Source organism: Perissodus microlepis, chromosome 8 (assembly GCF_051167445.1).
Source record: "Perissodus microlepis isolate ML-2025 ecotype Zambia chromosome 8, ASM5116744v1, whole genome shotgun sequence".
Taxonomy (NCBI): Eukaryota; Metazoa; Chordata; class Actinopteri; order Cichliformes; family Cichlidae; genus Perissodus; species Perissodus microlepis.
The window spans coordinates 8,718,599-8,733,814 of record NC_140468.1 but is presented as its reverse complement, the minus strand read 5'-3'; the positions used below and the strand labels follow the sequence as shown (position 1 = coordinate 8,733,814).

The 15,216-nt window shown below is 40.6% G+C and overlaps 1 protein-coding gene across 1 annotated transcript in view; it reads left to right on the top strand.

The window, feature by feature from the left end:
• Nucleotides 1-13,195, top strand: part of LOC146381326 (glutamate receptor ionotropic, NMDA 2C-like) — a 61,876-nt gene extending 48,681 nt beyond the window's left edge. Inside the window, exons 14-17 of the mRNA XM_084937308.1 lie at nt 2,929-3,089; nt 5,655-5,842; nt 7,587-7,819; nt 10,329-13,195. Of these exons, the coding sequence (XP_084793434.1) occupies nt 2,929-3,089; nt 5,655-5,842; nt 7,587-7,819; nt 10,329-11,888 (2,142 nt within the window). The 3' untranslated portion in view covers nt 11,889-13,195. The remainder of the gene's footprint in view (nt 1-2,928; nt 3,090-5,654; nt 5,843-7,586; nt 7,820-10,328) is intronic.
• Nucleotides 13,196-15,216: the final 2,021 nt, after the last annotated feature.

The following is a 15,216-nucleotide window of genomic DNA, read 5'->3' as shown; positions in this document are numbered from 1 at the left end:
TTGCAGTACTGTGGTGACTTCACAGTGATGAAAAAGATCACAAGAACATTTTTTTATTGAAAAATAAAGTTTTCAATTTTCTTAAACAGCTGGCTAATAATAATAAAGTGTAGCAACACTTACATAGCAGGTTTGTGGTCTTACTGTTCACTCAAAGCGCTTTACACAACAAGTCACTAAAGCCATTCATGCAGTGCTTTATCTATTACACATCTACAACTACAGTCAGTTTCAGATCACCAGTTAACCTAACAAGCATGTATTTGGACCTTGGGAGGATACTGGCATCCCCAGAGAAAATCCACAGGCACAGGGAGCTCAAACTACACACAGAATATTTAAGGAGGACCCCGAACTTGCATGCTGTGAGGCAACAATGCTAATCACCGCACCACCTTACCACCCGTGAAGTTCTGAAATTTCTCAAACAGGATGAAATACTTTTTGGGGGGGATTATTTGTGAGCTGTGGATTTATTATACACATCACTGTAGTGTAGGTGTTTCATATTCAGGTTTGGAAAAATGTCTCCAGCTCAGATGAAATGGGAATCTTCTGATGCTGTAAATAAGAACAGATAATACATAAGGTAAAAGGATGATTATAATTGTGATGTGATTATAATCGCAATCATGAGGTTTTAAGTTTACCATGAGGCATTTGTACTTGATACTTGTGTGTACTTTTGATTTAAAAAAAAAGAAAAGAAAAGGTCATAGGACGCACTGCTGAACGAGATTACTGGCTTAATCCTAATGATAGAAATTTATTTCCTAAAATTTAACCTAAAGAGTTTCCTCAGTAAGAGGACTTTTTGTACAGTCATTATGTACTAAAATAAGTGTATTTTAATGCCCACATACAATATGAGACATGCATAACTGCCCTTTTTTCTATTAAAGTAATTTCAAACTAATGGGAACAAACTCTGTAGGCCTTGATCTGTATAAAATTGCAGTAACCTTTCAAGTTCAGGAATTGTTGTGTGAAATTCTGCCCTTTGCTTCCACAGAAACTGTTTTTCAAAGCTGCAATTAGTCACTAAAAGGCTGTTGATGCTACATATTATTATTTTATTAACTTAAACACACTCTGCAATTTTGTACACAAGAGGAGCTCAGGACATCGCCCCATCAATTACAATGAAATTGCTTTTAGAGGGAATCTCTTGATGGCCAGCATGGACGGGAGAAGCAATTACAGCAACCAATAATTCTTCAGTTGTATGTATGGGTGTCAAATTAAGATAGACTTGCACAATGTGAACCTATCCTGTAATTTCTAATCTTCTGGCTGTGATGTGGCCTTTTTTCCCCCAAATAGCTCATTATAACAAAAAGCCTCTCATCGAAAGCCATTGCAATGCAGCTAAAGCGTGATTATATGAACACACATAGACGCATCTACTCGTACGCTCACATTTTGATTGGCCCATTCATTCGTGCTCAGCACAAAAGGTCAACGCTGTAACCAAGATGAATAGCTCTTTGCTGTTTACAGTCTAATTGAGCGTTAACAGACATATTTCGGCTTCATTCTGGTCTCTGCATCATCTAATCAAACGCGAACTTCGATCAGCCACAGATTGAACCACACTAGGATCATCTCTGTGCAGTGAAATGATTCGAACTCATGCATGTTGATATCAGATTTTAATAACACTGAGGTGACTGAGTGGCTTCCATTCCATTTATACAGCGTTACGTTTAGTCGCCGATAAGATCAGTTTTGGAAAAAAATGGAATGACTTTAAGATGGATTTCATTAGCAAGAACCTCAACCTGAAATATGAATGACAGGCGCTAATTGAAGATGAGGCAGGGAGCTTGGGCAGAGGCTGTAGTTTGGAGGAGGCTTTACCAAGGATCGGTGGTGGCTTCTGGGCCTAGCAAATCGCCATCATACCTTTGAGAGACGTTGAGCCAGAGAAAATGTCAGCAGAGAGTACGTGGTGCCAGCAGGCATTTGTAGAAATTTAAGTGTTTGGGGTGTGGTCCAGCTCATCAAATTGAAATAAATTATTTTCAGTTCATCTAAGTAGTCCCTCATCCTTTTGGCTCCTTTCTACCATGTTACTTCACACTTATGTCTGCTCTTTAGTTTATTTTTAATTCCCTCTCCATTTATTGATTCACAATTTCTTGCCTAAGATTCTTCCTAATTTCCCTTTATGTTTCCTTTTCTCCTTTTTCTGAATTCTTTTTCTTTTTTCTTTCTCCTTTCCTTCCTTTTTATTCTTTCCTCTGCACATCCTTCATCTTCTTTTTATTTCACCTGTTTCTTCTGCTCTTTCGTCTTTTGCCTCCTCTTTTCCACATCCTTTGGTCTTTCCTTTGTTTTTTGTTCTCTGACACTCCTTTAGGGCATTTATTCCCTTCAAGGACCTGAAGCTCCATAAAGCACCCCTCCAATAGCCAAACCCATCTGTTCTCTGATTGGATAGTTAAATTTGTGATTGACATGACATTGACCAATCAGATGAAAGGAAGAAAAATAGGGTCAAAATTCGTACTTGCAACTTGCAGAGTTTCAGACGTATTTTTTTTTGGCTAAGTCCACATACAAATCTTTTTTACACATACAAATTCTTTTTACACATAGAAATCCTGATTTACAAGTACAAAATATTTATGACACAATTTAAGCCCATACTCCTTTTTCATGTCTTCATTTTTCTTTACTCTCCTCAGTTTTCCCTGTCTACATTTTAAAATATCTTTTTCCCCTTTTGCTCTTCTCCTCATCAGCATTTTTTTGTTCTCTCCCACTTCCATATTCTTCCCTGACTACCGTCAGTCTCTTGTCACTGCTTACTCCTTCTCTCTTTATGCTTTTCTCCTCACTGAAAGTCTCTTATTTCACTATGTCTCACTTATCTCATGCGTCTTCTCCCCTTTCCCTTTTCTCTCTTCCTCCGTCTCCCTGCAGTTCCAGAGACCACATGAGCATTACCCTCCTTTCCGCTTCGGGACCGTCCCAAATGGAAGCACAGAGAGAAACATCCGCAGCAACTACCCCGACATGCACACGTACATGATGAAATACAACCAGAAAGGGGTGGAGGAAGCCCTAGAAAGCCTCAAAAATGGGTAAAGTTTTAATTACATTTTAAATATATTACACATTTTGATAGAAAATTATATTTAATTGGCCCTCATCCAAGTAAAGACATAGTAATAATTATTAGAATTTGTATAGTACAGTTGAGATTCGATGCTCTATGTATCTATTTCTAAATTAGGCCAATCTGATGGGTGTATTTTTAGGTTTAAAGTCATTTCTAGTAGAGCTTAATTTGTATAGAAAAGAGCTGTCGAGAATGCCAACTTCACAAAGGACCAGATCATTTTTGAAGAACCATACAGGTGACTTGGGACATTTTTTATAAACCAGTTGTGCGCTCTTTATATTTTTTTTACTGATTTTCTTGGTTTCCCTCTGAAGTAAAAATAGATTATCAGACATCTGATCCAACATTTTCTTTCTTTCTTTCTTTTTTTTTTTTTTACCTTTAATTAGTAATGCACCTGATGGAGTGTGTTGTCAGTCAGTTCCAGACGTAAAAGGCCACCTACTTATGGACTGCTCTGAAATTCGGCAAAAGCATTCACGGTGGCGAGATGATGAAGTAATTGTATCAGATACTTTGGTGTCACGATCAAGTACAAGATAGATAGGAGGTTAATGTAGTGAGATAGATTCCATTAAATTTAGTGCAGGTATCCATGAGCCCAAGCGCATAAATCGTAACTATTGTGTTGATCCTTTGACTTTTTAATCTAATGCAATGTCCTAACTTTATCCAACCAACTCAATTTTGTTGCAGACAGTCACTGTCTGCAGGGAACAGATATTAGCCCGTGAATACTTGCCTGTCATTGTGAACCCGTTGACGTTACCTCTTTGCCCAAAGTGTTTTTTATCTTAATTCAGCCTCACAGAGCCTGTAGCTGTAGCTTTGGGTCCAACAATATCCTTGTATCCGACAGCCTGGGTTTCTGTTCGAGACTTTTCAGCGTGTTGTAAGAGAGAGGCTCTCAACTGGTGCATTTAAATTTGGCATTATACTTTAAAAAAAGCTGAGTAAAGCTTCTTTTTGATGAATTTCTACTATCAAGCAAGATTCAAACTAGATGATTGCTTTTTAAATTAACTGACAGTAATGTCGGACTAGAAGGCAGAATGTGGGCTGTAGTAAGTAAAATACCACATTCCTATTTGATAGGCTAAAATACCCCAAACTACACACAGAGTACACAACTCAGTAAGTACAAAAAAAAATTCACTAAGGGAGAAATTCTATCCAATCTGATGCTGGTGCTTTGTGAAAATATATACCCAACTCTTGTTGGAACATGAATTAACTGCGATTAACCTTTTTTTGTTTTAATTTGAGTTAAATGTCACAAACCATACTTAGGCATGATTACTGCTACACCTGTTGAAAAAGCATCATATTATGCCACCCTCTAATGACACTGAAGTCACACTGATGTCTATTACTTTGGAAAGTTTTACAAAGCAGTTTCTAAGGCTTTGATACTCCACTAAACCACGATGAGAGTGATTATCCAGAAATGGACAAAACTTGGAGCAGTGGCTGGTCTAGCAAAGTTATTCCAAGAGCCCAGAACAACATCTAAGGAACTGCAGGCCTCACTGGGCCTTCAGAGACTGGGCAAAAATGATATTCATGGAAGAGTTCCAAGGCGAAAACCACTGTTGACCAAAAAGAACTCAAAGCTCTTCTCACATTTGCCAAATCTTGATCATCCCTTAGAGTTTGGGGAAAATATTCAGTGGCCTGACAAGACAAACATTTTGGAAGCTCTGAGTCCTGACATGGTACCAGCAGTCAGACATGGCTGTGGTAGTGCAATGGCCTGGGGCTGCTTTGCTGCTTCAAGATGCCGTCATCTATTCAATTCAATTCAAATAGCACAAAATTAATCTGTTGCCTCAAGGCGCTTTATTTATAAGGTAAAGATCCTGCAATAATACAGCCAAAGACCACCGAGGAGAAAGCACTTGGCGATAGTGGGAAGGAAAAACTCCTTTTACCAGGATATAAACTCCAGCAGAACCAGGCTCAGGGTGGGGTGGCCATCTGCTGCCATCAGTTGCCAGTTTTCACAAACACTTGATTGCAATTCTTGTCACAGCCAGGTTGTTAGTTACTTACGTTTAGGATATAACTGCTTTTCCACACAGGACCAGGTAGGTTTCGATAACTTTACTTGCTTGATAAAAGAAGTCATTATTTAAAAAAACTACATTTTGTGTTTACTCTGTAATCTTTGTCTAATATTAAAATGTGTTCATGATCTAACACATGCAAATATGACAAATATGCAAAAAGGAAAAGAGAAATCAGAAGGATTAGGAGGGCAAAGTTAGGCAGTGAAACACACGATGCAGGGGATTCTGGAACAACTTCACCTACGTCTGTGGTTCATGAGGAGAGCTTACAGTCGGAAAAATCCAGCAGAACTTGTAATATATAGAATAACTTTATTGACTGACTGATGCATTTGGATTTGAAGCTTCATCAGGGTGGAAATAAAACCATACAGATGTATATATATATAGAGAGAGAGAGAGAATATAAAAACATCAAACAACCACTACACTTAAGATACTCCATTTGCATGCAGGAAGCTGGACGCCTTCATTTATGATGCTGCTGTTTTAAACTACATGGCCGGGAAGGATGAGGGCTGCAAACTGGTGACCATCGGCAGTGGGAAAGTGTTTGCCACCACGGGGTATGGCATCGCTCTGGAGAAAGACTCACGCTGGAAACGACCTATTGATCTAGCACTGTTGCAGTTCCTTGGAGATGGTAGGCACAGATCCAAATCTTTCATTTTAAAAAGTACATCTCGTACCTGCACACACTTTTAGATTTTCCTCAACTGTAAACGTCTGTGTTTATTTCTGTCTCTGTGGCATACTGTATGTGCACCATGGATCTGGAGTCAGTCCAGTTCAGTGTGTGCTGTATCAGCAGGGAAGTGGGCTTACAGGGAAGAGTTAATATCCTGCAGAACAGCAGGAAATGTTAGGGATATGATTATCTCTGTGACACACTCACACACACACCTATATACACGTCCTACCTACACATACACACAAACACATTCACCATGGTGGCTGCCGCCGGTGTGGAGTTAATATCCTCCCTCCTCTGAGAGCTTAAGAGCACCCTCCCCGCATACGCACACACTCACACTCACTCCGAGTTTTCCGTGATGATGTAACTAACAGTGTGTTTATGGTCAACATACGGTAACTGGGTGATAAAATGGGCCGCTGGTGAGAGCTCAGCTCAAGAGGTGGCCACCTGTTCAGAGGCCTAGAGGGGTGGCTTATGTGGTAATGATATTTAATGGAGATATGTTCAGGGACCTTACATTCTCTGATATAAAGGGTGCTGTATTGGAACAGGGGAATGCATTAACATGACCAGAAAAACAAAGAAGACAAAATATGCATATGTATAAAGCTTTTGTGTACACCTTACGCATACATATCTTTGAGTTTTGGTCCAAAACTTTGTTGAATTTCAAAAACATTAATAATTACCTAAATATACAGTACAATATGCACTTAATATCTCCCTTTATAATTCACATATTCACATTAAAGCTATACAGTATCTCCACAGATGGAAATATTCACTTCAGTTAGACATACCTGTGTTCCAGCCACACAGATCTCCACTATATATGGTCAGCTCATAGGCAACAAAGAATGAAGTTGCACCACCAAATGAATAAGGATTACCACAGGTTAATTAAACTTAATAATAATCGTGATGAGTGTAAATTCATATCAGTGGTGTGAAGCAGTGCATGGATGAGCTGGCAAGTGTGTGGCATATGATGTGTGTGCAAAAAGAACAATAACCCAAATTAAACACACTCCAATCTGAGCACATTTCTCCCCAATATGTAGGGTTAATTTAATAGAAGGAAATCATCAAAATTTAATAACCCTTTGCCCTGTGATTGGGCCATTAATGTGGCCAGGGAAAGTGGAAAGACAAGTGCAAATCATACAGTCCACAAAACCAACAACTAGACTATATTTACTCACATTTTCCCAAAATTAAAGGTGGGAATATTGGACGAGGCCCCAATTGTTACGATTCCTAGGCCGCAATACAGAATGAGTCATGCAAACTGAATAATAATTATCATAGGTTTATTATGAGAAATTGAAACCTATGACATTTGAATATTTTGTTTTTATAAATAAAGCTGTTTTCTAAAACAAAACAAAACAAAAACTTTTGGTCTACTCCAAAAACTTAAAACACCTTAAAAAGTTCATCTATCCAGAATAATTGTTTGCTTTGTTTACAACAAGCATTCACACTATGGAACTCAGAGTTGCCTGAAGTTAGCTCTAGAGTCATACAGCCCTCGTCCTGTGTGAGTCACAAGAACTGTCCTTAGACTGTCCAACTACAGTGTAAAAACCTCTAAAACATATGGCATGTTCATTATGGAAATGGTTATCTTCAGGTTACTATAAAGCTGTCATGTCTCTGACTAACTCCCATAAATCTTCATCCCTTTTAGGAGACACCGAGCGCTTAGAGACAGTTTGGTTGTCAGGCATCTGCCAGAATGAGAAGAACGAAGTAATGAGCAGCAAGTTGGACATCGACAACATGGCAGGTGTATTCTACATGCTACTGGTGGCTATGGGCCTCAGCTTGCTGGTCTTTGCCTGGGAACACCTGCTTTACTGGAAACTAAGACACTCCCTTCACAAGTCTCACAAACTTGACTTCCTGTTGGCCATCAGCAGGGTGAGATTTGCAAGTTTGTTCACTGATTTTTGTTGTTTTATTGCCTTCGTGGAAATAGGAGCAACAAAAACAGGCAGGATAGAAAGAAAGCAGGCAGCAAAAATCAAGCGGGAATTGGGATGGGATCACTGCTGATGGCATTTGTGCACATCTGGTATGTTCCAGGGTTGCACTGTGGTCCAGTGAGGACACAGAAAATGCAAAAAAGATTTAGACATACATATTGATTTTAATATATATAATGAATATATTACATATATTGGATTAAATCTTCTTTTTTAACAGTTGATATGGCTCTTTGGTACAGAGGTTAACGCTGGGTTCCGACCTGCTGGTTGGCTGGGGCCTTTATTTGTGGACTTTGAATGATTTCCCTGTGCCCACCTGGCTTTTTTCTGGGTGCTTAGGCTTCCTGCCTCAGGTTAATTGGCCGTATGTGTTGATGTTAGCTCGAACACCTGTCTATCTCTGTGTTAGCCCTGAGATGGACTGGTGAGCTATCCGGAGTATATCCCGCCTCTTGGCCAGTGTCAGCTGGGATTGGCTCCAGCCTCACTCTGACCCTGGCTGGATAAGCGATGAAGAAAATGGATGGATGGCTGTTATGTGCTCTAACCTCTCAGCTATCAGGTTGCCTCTTGTCAGTTGATTAAGTTGTTTTTGTGAGAGAGCTGGGTTGTTTATGCATCCTCGGTTGGTTTGATAACTGATTGCATGATTTACAGAAGGGGGATTGAGAAATTGCCTCGCTGATTTTTGCATTGATCATTTAGTTAAGTGACTGATTGGCCCCCTGTAATTTGATTAGTTGTATAACAGCTTGCTGGAGAGATTGAAAGACTGGCTGGTATATTATTTTGGCTCTAAGTGGTTGGTTGGTTTTTTTCTTCATTTAACATGTTGTTTTACACGAAGTGGCTTTTATGTGATGATAAATTAATGCAAATGGCTGTGTATTTGCATGCAATTACATTGCGTTATTGAAAGGCCTTGTTATAATGTTAGCTAAAATGGTACAGTATTCTTATTAAGAATGAGAGGGGAGAGACAAAAAAGGATGAAAAGCAGCTCTAATTCTGATGTTTACTCAGCATTTAACTTTGATTGCCTAATGTTCAATTAGCCTAAATCACTACCCAGTTTGTTGATGCAGTTGTTTTGGAATGTGGTTATTGAGGCAAAATGCTCTGGCCTCAGTTACAGCCAGGAAAATGTCTATGGACTCCAGCCTCCTCTACTGTGTAATCATACCATTGTGCCTGGATCTGGGTTTTATCAGATTAACGGCTAAATGACTATCTGATCATTAATCCATATGGGGCGGCCCCAAGGACCAAATTAAATTTGGCTCTTTCAGGATGTCTCAGCTAACTGTAAGCAGAGAACAGTCATGGGATTTGGCTCTTTGTTTGTCCATGCAGTTAGAGACAGTTTGTTCTGTAAGGGACTTTAGGCATGTGTCCCCATGTGCCTCTATTGGTTCAATCCTCTCAGCTTAAACAGTTTTTCTTTGGGTTCGGGGAGAATGCATAATTTACTGGTGACTAAGACTTGCCTCGGTGACAAGATAAGATATTAATGAAATCTATTTTTATGCCAATGGGATGTTTAGTATATAAGAGGTGGGTCATCACTTTAAGATGGGGGAAATCTCATCTGTCAAATTGTTCCCACTAGGACGATTCAAAGTTAAACAGTTTGTGGCTAACCAGTGATTTCTTGATTTATTCCTAAATTCTGTTTTCTTGTCTTTTGAGTCATTCTTGTCTGTGGTAATTGAGAGAAGTAATGCAGTACAGACAGTAGACATCTGGATGTGAGCAGAACGGTAGCTTCTCTTCCTGCTGTGACAGATGAAGCTGTGGCTGGATATGTGCCGTTGGTTCAATCTGTGAAAGACATATCCAGCTAGAATAGGACTAGTATTATTTGAACCTGTTGTGCTTCCCTCAGATATGTGCAACCAACATATGTCAGCTTAACATCCAATGCACAGCTACAGCCAGAATCACTGACATCATTAAGAGGAGAAGCTGAGATGGAGGTGGGTTGCAAAGTTGCTTGCAGACACACCACAGCTGAGAGTAGCCTAAAGCAGCTTCAGTAGTGTGGCCTATGTGAGATTTACCAATTCCATCGGAGAAGCTTATCAGTGGATCAGCCAAGACTGTTGCAGAGATTGACTTCCTGAACCCTGCCTGAACCACCACTATGTTCCCTGTTTCTTCCTAATATTAGAAACACAGACAGCAGCTATAAATAAGGATTCACCAACTCTCACTGTAGTTATAACCAGCAGTGGTCTATTATAACACACAACATTGTATTGTAATGCAGCTCAGCCTTTCTCATTAGATCAGATGAAATACAAACATATAAGAGAAACAAAACAGTATTTCAAGGTAATGCCAAAGTAGTCCTTAAAAAGATCTTTCGGGGCAAAGAATTTTTCTCACGTCTTGTCTTCATTCTTTATTTGTTTTTTTTGTCCCTCTCGTTTATCTTTCAGGGTATTTACAGTTGCTTCAATGGAGTGGAGGATACTGGGCGTTCGTCTGGTTTGGCCAAACCTGATTTGACCTCCAATTACGCGCAAGCAAATATGCTTAAGATGCTTCGAACTGCAAAGGATTTGGTCTCCACCGCTAATGTAGAGAGCTCCCTGGACAACGCCACCAAGACCATTGAACAGCTGAGTCGACATGGTGGCAGCTTGCCTGTTCGTGTTCCACAAGTTGCCACAGAAGCTGTACCAGCAGGGTTTGCTTATATTACAGAGAATCATTGCTCTCTTCCTCAGCGGTCTCTAACCCCACCTCTGACTGCTGTAACCTCTCTGAAACAGCAGAGGGGTGTGAGCAGGCCCACACCACTGCGCTACACACTACCAACACGCTCTACTTCATGTCTGTATGACAGACCACTTCCTGTTTCCAGCCTCAGCAGTCCCCACTTGGCCGTTGGAGAGCCACTCCCTCATCAACATCCACACCACTACCAAACCACTGGGAGACTCTATGTAGACACCCACTCACACTCGTCCTTCATTCCCTGCACCGATCTCCAGCTACCTGACATCTACACCTCTCACCCAGCCTCCTCGCCCCAAAACCAGCATGTTCAACTGGGGTTTTCCCGGCGGAAAAGGAGGTCCAAGAGTTTTCAGTTTGACGATGGGGATGTGGAGAGGAGAATACACAGGGAGCAGGAAAAGAGTGACAAAAGTCCTGTGTGTCTGAGTGAGCTTAAAGTCAACCACCTCCAAGACAACCACATGTCGTCCCCGAGCGTTGACAATATTTACGCAGGGGAGACGATGCCTCCGCGTGTAGAGAACTACGGCTCTTGGCCACCGGAGGACCTTGTTCTGAGAGGCAGACGCAGGCACAGACGCCCCTCTTTTCTCAAAGCAACATGGGGTAGCGAGCAGATTCACCAGCTTGATGAATCCCAGTCTTCCCTGTCCAGTCAATCACCTTCAACCCTTCCAGACCTCTTCCCATGTATTCTTACTCAAACCACACCTGCTAAGGCATACAATCCTGCACATCTTCGAAACAACCTGTGCCTCCCAAGGAACCAGGCCTACCTCCATATAAGGGAGGACCAAAGGAAGCCCAATGGGCGTAAGGGCCAGCGGCTGCGCTACTCGCACTCCACCCACCTACCAACATATGGAGAAGCAGTGCAACATGGGACTGGGATAGGGCGGGGTGTGGTACGGAGAGCCACCAGCTTGCTCAGCAGACAGTATGCGCATTACCTGAACTCATACCCTGGACTCCCCCTCTACCATGGTCCTCTGGACTTGCAGCACCACAGCCAGACTGCTAGCAATCACCCAGGATCCAGCCCAGTTTGCCAGCTGTTGGCTTGTGGTGGTGGGGGGTGTGGGGGACAGCGGGCTCTGTTGTACCAGGACAGTGTGTATGGAGCCTACGGGGTCTATCAGGGGTCCCAGACTGGATCAGAGGCTCAGGTAGGTCAGGGAGCAGGGGGGCAGCCTATGGGGAGCCCCTGTGTACTTAGGCCCTGGCGACGGGTGTCCAGCTTGGAATCTGAAGTTTGATTGGACACCTCTAGGACCTCAAAAGGTGAAAATTGTGGTTATACAGTTGACAGGACATTAAAACATTACCACTGTGGAGAGAGTTTATTGGTTAGATTAACGTAAAAGGGTAAAGTGTGTGACTTGAAGTAACTGTTGATTTTCGATGTGACTTTATGTGGTAAAGAAAAAAGTTTTGGCTCGCCAGATTTTACCGATATGTTGAACTGACGCGATAATCAGTACAGAAAGAAGACTGCACTGTTACCAATATATCCTCAAGAAAGCTACCGAAATCTGACGTTGGCAGGTGCTTTCTTATGAACAACGCTTATGTGTTTTCTGTGCTTCAATGTGCACCAAAATTTACAGCAGTCTATGGTGTTGGCGCATGGTTAAACTATAACCAGAGTTTTCATGCTGTGTGTGTTGTGTATATTTTATTGTGGATGGTTGGGATTTAGTCTTGGGTGTCGAATAGATGGACTATCTTTAAACACAACCACCAAAAACAAGCAGCCATTGTAGCAAGATATTTTAAGAGAGATGCAAAGCAGACGTGGAGAGTTTTATTCCAACATGAAACATTCAGTATTAAAATGCTTGTATTCCAGAAACACAAAGCAGCAGCAGTTTTCTAAACTGAAGTAATAATCATTTTGAGACATCTGTTATTTTCAGGTAACTTAATTAAATATTCATAATGTTTTGGAGCTAAAATCTTCACATCTTCATTTAGTGATGAGGCAGACAAGGGATTGACTATGTGAAAGCAGTCCATGTGAACACAATCTGCAAACTGGTGAAAGTGACAGGACAGGATTGACCAGCACTAGGTGTCTTAAACTATGGACTCTCGTTCCTCGCTGTGTCTCACTGTGAGGCTACAGTACAGCACAACATCGCACAGGGCCTGACATTAAATCAATTCTATATCCTAAATACTATATCAATATAGAGAAATGTGTTAATTGAGGCTGTTAGTGTCATATTCATGTATTCTACATATGATAGGAATTTATAGTCACTCTTTTTCTAAATACACCTCTGGCACATTCTTAGTTTTTCTTTTTGTAAAGCTGTCGCTGATTTATTGAAACATTTGTTATTACTGTATTAACTCTACAGTTTGCCTATATTACGATTTTCATCACTCCCTCTTTTCCACTCTTTTATATTCCCTCATTGTCCCTATTTCCCATCTCCTCTAACTGTTTAATGATCAAATTTAAATGAGGTAATTGAAAGCTATTCTAGTATCTATATTACCTGGCTCCCTCACCCTGTAATTAATCACTTAGACCAATTAAAGAGCCTTTTTGAAAGAATATGCATGTGTACTTCTTCTTTGTTGCTCCTATTTTGTTGAGGAACATTTGTATTCTAATAGAATACAAAGCCATATAACTGGGTAGCCTGATACTTGATTCCATGACCTTAGTTCTTCACAGCATAGAAGGTTTCATAGTGCAAGGTGCTGGAAACATTCCTTAGAGATTTTGGTTAGCTACACATTAGTATCGCAAATCTTACTCAGCCCTGGGGTCAAATCAAAAGGAATATCATACGGATCCTTCAGGTTACACAGAATACATTGTTCACTATTATGTTAAGGTGGACAGACTGTGAACCAAAGCCTTTTTTTATGCATCAAATATTTATTCAAGCGTTTTGCACTCAATTATTTAAAACAAGCATCGCCTCAGGAAAGTTTTGATGGTGGACGGGAATGCTGGGAAATGTATCACTTGTACTTCTTGATTTAGCTTCCTGTCATTTGTAGAAAACGCTCGTGAACCAGTTGACGTCAACGATGCAATAATTTGTTTATAGTAAATGTTGGCAGCACAGTGGCATTATAAATTATGTTTAGCAGGGAAAGTGATATAATAGTGCAACGGTCCCCAACCTTTTTTGCACCACGGACCGGTTTATGTCCGACAATATTTTCACGGACCAGCCTTTAAGGTGTCGCAGATAAATACAACAACATAAAACCAGTACCAGTACAAAAAAAAGAGAAGATTTATTCATAACACCCGGGAAAAGATCCAGGGAGTTAACGATAAAAACAATAAAAAAAGAAATAACGCCAAAAAATGATTAAAACCCTGAAAACCATAGATTTCACACCCGAGCCTCAACTCTCGTGGCCTGGTACCAAACGACTCATGGACCGGTACCGGTCCATGGCCCAGGGGTTGGGGACCGCTGTATTAGTGATCAAAGGAGGAAGGAGATAAGAGAGCAGGCTAACTATGTCACCAGGACCTCGGATCTGAGTTATCAGTGACTTTGCTGTGACAAAAGATCAAGTTCTGAGGGGTGAGTACTGTTTTTGTAAAGAATTGTTGCATGTTGAAAATATACAAACATGTCATTGTGTGTATGTTACAGAGATTTTGTGGTAGATTATGAGGCACAGCTAAGTGCCTGCTGTTCAGTGTCTTAATTCAGACTTCTCTGTAAATACACATCTGTTAATACATACACGACTTTTGAACTAGCTTCTCTATTTGGAACTTGCCAAACCTCTGATCACATATCAAAAATCAACACATATGTGTAGAAAATACAGTTAAACATACTTAAATATCAAACAATGGCACAACAGTGATATCTGATAACTAAGAACTAAGAAAATATACAAGTTAGAAAGGACAGGAAAGACAGACTAGCGGACGAAGATGAGGATCTGGTCACAGATCAAAGCCTCCTTCGCTGATCTTGTCATATGGAGGTCAATCATCTGCTGCAGCATCCGGGAGGAATATCCTTTTGGCGTTTGGGTCACATGTCAGCTGGTGACACAAATACAAGGCAGAAAAAAAGATACCATCAACTGGCAGTGATGTTCTTCTGTCACTTCTAATCTGCTGTCAACTTTTCAACTTTTGACATAATTTCTGTCAGCGTTTACCAAACCTGACAGAGTGGCGATCATGGCACGCTGTTAACTCTCCAGTAACCCCTGCCTGAAGCAAATTCAAGCAAAGATAACATACCTCAGTCCAAGGTGACCTTTTACTCCATGCTGTTGTCATAACGAGATAAGACTCCATTGAGGAAGCCGGATGAGTAATGTTCGGGAGCAAAAACATTGAGCACTATGATTTTTCCATTACTTTCTTCTTTGTTATTGGAGCATTGCCTTAGATTGGACCATAATATTGATTTAATCCTCTTCTCTGCTGCTGATCCCATATTTTTAGCATTTGAGGTAATTGGACTGCTTTTCATCCTAGAAGATCAGAAAGAGGCTCAGCGGGCTTTGGTAATTATGTAATTAAGACATGCTTTTTGGCCCAAGATAAAAAGCCTGGATTTGAACAGGTGAAGGTGGATTTTA